At 65.1% G+C, this 3,755-nt stretch overlaps 1 protein-coding gene across 1 annotated transcript in view; it reads left to right on the top strand.

The window, feature by feature from the left end:
- AGAP3 (ArfGAP with GTPase domain, ankyrin repeat and PH domain 3) overlaps window positions 1–3,755 on the top strand; it is a 138,561-nt gene that overhangs the window by 4,501 nt on the left and 130,305 nt on the right. The window contains exons 2-4 of the mRNA XM_009889178.1: window positions 2,682–2,769; window positions 2,960–3,045; window positions 3,347–3,488. Coding sequence (XP_009887480.1) covers window positions 3,467–3,488 — 22 coding nt within the window. The 5' untranslated portion in view covers window positions 2,682–2,769; window positions 2,960–3,045; window positions 3,347–3,466. The remainder of the gene's footprint in view (window positions 1–2,681; window positions 2,770–2,959; window positions 3,046–3,346; window positions 3,489–3,755) is intronic.

The following is a 3,755-nucleotide window of genomic DNA, read 5'->3' as shown; positions in this document are numbered from 1 at the left end:
CTGGCGTGGCTTCGCCTCTCGCCAGGAGCGTGCGGGTGGCCCGGGGCAGGACCCGGGGCAGCCGGAGCTTTCCAGCACCGGGCTGAAGGCTGGAGAACCTGCCGGGTGGTGACTCACTCACCGAGCTCGTCCCCTTGCCTGGAAGAGGTCGGCCATGCCCCTCCCCGTGGGGGCAGAGGCAGCTCTGGTGTTCCCACACTCCTCTCCCCTCTCCCCCGCTCCTTTCGGCGCTGGCGGGGCTGTGTGCGGCCGTACCGCAGACCTGCTCCGGCAGCTGAGGTGCGGGAGGTGGCACAGCCACCCCCGGCCCCCACGCGCAGGACTTGGGTCTCTTGGGGCGCTGCGTGCCCTGGGCTGAGCGCGCAGCATTGCATTCCTGGCGCTCGGAGGGGCTCAGGTGCGCCGTGGACGGGTGAGGGCATGGAGCTCGGGAGGGAGCCGGTCCTCACGCAGCTGCACGGGCTCTGCCGGCGGTGCCGTGCCGCGCTTCCAGGAGATCGGCTGGCTGGAGCCCGCGATGAGGGTTCTCCCGTGACAGCAGACAAGCGGAGAGCTCTGCCTCCGCCGTGCCTTGTGCCCGTTTCCCATACCCAGGTGAGACTCAGAGACACGTGGTGGGACTTGGGAGTTTGATTTCGTTTCTTGTAAGGGTATGTGCCGTGTTCATGAGCACTATTAGCTTTTCAGTGCTAAGTTTCTTCCTTAGAAATATAGAAATACACCAACCGCATCTGTGCAGCACCTCTGCGGAGACTCTGGTATTTCCAGCAAATGCGGGTGCTCCACACGTGCCCGGTGAATCCTGTGGTCTGGTCCAGCGGTGGGTTTAGGAAGGGCACATGACCAGTGGTGCGCTGCCGCGCGCTTTAGTGTCACTGAGCCTTTGCTGTGAAGCAGCTGTGGACATGCAGGGGATGTTGGATTTCCAGAAGCACAGCAGCTGCGTTGGGAGGTCTGCACAGGGACGTCTCTGGTGGCTTCTGTCTGGTAGATGTACCAGCCGTGAAATCCCAGTGAAACAGCAGGTCCGCGCAGTCTGTGCGGGCTGATCTTGGGCACAGAGAAGGAGGACGCCTACTAAAGCGTTTGGGTGGATGGTACAGTGGGCAACAAGAAGTCCGTTTCAGTCGTGTGTTCGGTGCGGCAGAGTGGACCTGTGGTAGTGGAGAACCCCCAGACAGCGCGGGCGGGTGTCCGAGTGGCCATGTCGGTGTGTTGGACACCTGCCCCAAGGACCTCTTCATGGGAGCACTGGGAGTGTGGCTTAGACACGGGAGGAGGCGTAGGGTGCCCGAAAGGAGGAGCTGGTTGTGTCCGGGAAGACCCGTGGTAAGGTCAGACCATCTGAAGCTGAAGGTAGGTGAAGTGCTTTTTGGGAAGCGGTGTGGAAGAGGGCTGGGAGCTCGCTCTGCCCAGCTGCGGTGAGCTGTGGCCCCGGGATGGCGTCCTGGGTTCTGCACGGGGAACGGCTGGTAGGAGCTTGCCCGCCTTCGTCACCAAGAGGGGTTTGAGGTGCTCAGGGCTGTGTAAGGAGCGAGTTGGGAGCGGCTCTTCTGGCCGAGAGCACCTCTGCGCAGGCCTGGGGTGTCGGGAGGTGGCAGAAGAGCACGGGCCAAGTGCGCCGCTGCATCGCCGCGGCGCTTCTGCTGCAGCTCCGTCAGAGCGACGCTGCGGCTGAGGCTGGAGGAGCAGGAGGCGGGATGCTCAGCGAGGCGGGAGCCCCCTCCGTGAGCTGCGCTGTCCCCGTGGCTGTGGGGAGCAGCTGTGGGGTACGCGCGGAGCAGTCGGAACTGCGTGTTTGGCAAGGACGGCAGCAGAGGCCCCTTTGCCCCAGCACTGCTCTCCCACCAGCGGGCGAGCGCACGCGCCAGCCCTCAGGCACGGGAGGTGTTCTGAAATCACTGGGGACATGGTGACATGAGGAAGAACTGGGTTGTCTGCCTGACCCATCCTGGGACAGCTGCGTTCATTTTGTAGGGTGATGCAGAGTAACAGACCCCCAGCCCGGTGTGTGTCAGTGCAGTTAAAAATTAGTGCTAGGTATCTCTGGTTTTTAACTTGGTTAAAAATCGGTGCTAGGTATGTCTATTTTCCAGCTCGGTTAACAGTTGGTGCTGGGTGTCTTGCTGCGTAGGCAGCACAGCCGGCTGCACCGGGGAACCTGCGCGCTGCCGCAGCGAGGAGCCGGCGCTGGGCACTGCTGCCGGTGTCGGAAGCCGCAGCTGTACCGATCGCGGGGACAGTCTCTGCTCTCGTTCCCCGTCCGGCGGGTGCTGTCAGGAGCTCTAAACACCCCAAAATCTGGGGGGTGTGGGCTGGGAGAAGAGGGGTTTGATCGTCGCAGTTGACTGTGGCTTGGGTGGGCAAGCGTCCTCCGGGAGCAGTGGGGCTGTGGGGCTGTGTCTGCGTGGGGGAGGACGAGGGTCCTCACCGCCCCCCGTATGCGTGGCTGCGCCCCAGTACCCGCTGCTCTCTGCCCCACTGAGACCAGTAAACGCCCCCAGGCTTCTCGCCGAGTGCCGGCCGGGTTGTGCCGTCCCCTGTGCCCTCTCACGACCGTCGCTGCCCGCCATCGGCACGTGCCCGGTTGGTTCCTGGTGGTGTCGCCCCTCGGGGCGGCCTCGTGCCAGGGGAGGTGTGCTGGGCTGGCGGGCGGTGGGTGATGCGCCCCTCTGTTTCAGGGCATCGTGGGGAACCTGTCCAGCGGCAAGTCGGCCCTTGTGCACCGCTACCTGACCGGCACCTACGTGCAGGAGGAGTCTCCCGAGGGTAAGGTCTGGTTTCCAGGGCGCCTGGGGGTGGTCTGGGTCCACGCTGCTCCCCGGCTCCAAAGGTGACCGGTGTCTCTGCACCTCGCCTGCCGCCGCCGCAGGGCCCTGCAGCCTCCCGTGGCCTTCGTTAGGGGCTGCCCCTGCGCGCTCCCCCCTCGCTTGACCCGCTGCTCTGCTCTCCTCCCAAGGTGGCCGATTTAAGAAGGAGATCGTGGTGGATGGTCAGAGTTACTTGCTGCTGATTCGAGATGAAGGGGGTCCCCCCGAACTCCAGGTAGGAGATCCCTACCTCCCGCGGCCCCGTCCCACCCCGTGCTGCCCCGGGGGGATGGGAGGGCTCCGGGGGGGACCTGCCTGGCTGCCTCCTGGGGCACCCGGTCATGGGAGGACACGAGGACTGCGAGGCCCGAGGAGGGGCTACTGCTATGGTGACCGTTGACCTGGGCCTCCCCGCGGTGCCGGGGAGTTGTGCCACAGGGCCTGAGCTCGGCCGTGCGGCTGCCCCTGCCGGCGGCTCCGGGCACGGGGCTCCGGGACGCTTGTCGGGGCTGTAACAACCGCTCTGTCTCCCTCAGTTTGCTGCCTGGGGCGATGCTGTGGTGTTTGTCTTCAGCCTGGAGGACGAGATCAGCTTCCAGACAGTCTACAACTACTCCCTGCGGCTCTGCAGCTACCGGAACACAGCGGAGGTGCCGATGGTGCTGGTGGGCACGCAGGGTGAGAGCGGGGCGGCCGGGCTTCCTCACCGCATCCTCCCTGCCCCGGTCAGGAGCTCTGGTGACACGGCCACGCTGGCCAGAGAGCGCGGGGTGCTGGCGCTGCGAGCGCGTCGGGGCAGCCCAGTCTGTAAGCCGTACGCGGGACCGAGTGAGGCTGTGGCCCCCGGTGCAGGGCGCTGGAGGAGCTGAGGAGTTCCTTCGCCGCCCATCTCAGCCTCCCTGCGGTGCTGTTTTTGCACTTCAGAGCTGCCGAGAATGAAAAAAG

Source organism: Charadrius vociferus, unplaced genomic scaffold (genome assembly GCF_000708025.1).
Source record: "Charadrius vociferus isolate BGI_N301 unplaced genomic scaffold, ASM70802v2 scaffold971, whole genome shotgun sequence".
NCBI classification, from domain to species: domain Eukaryota; kingdom Metazoa; phylum Chordata; class Aves; order Charadriiformes; family Charadriidae; genus Charadrius; species Charadrius vociferus.
Note: the sequence above shows the minus strand (reverse complement) of the source record. Positions and strands in the feature narration are given on the sequence as shown.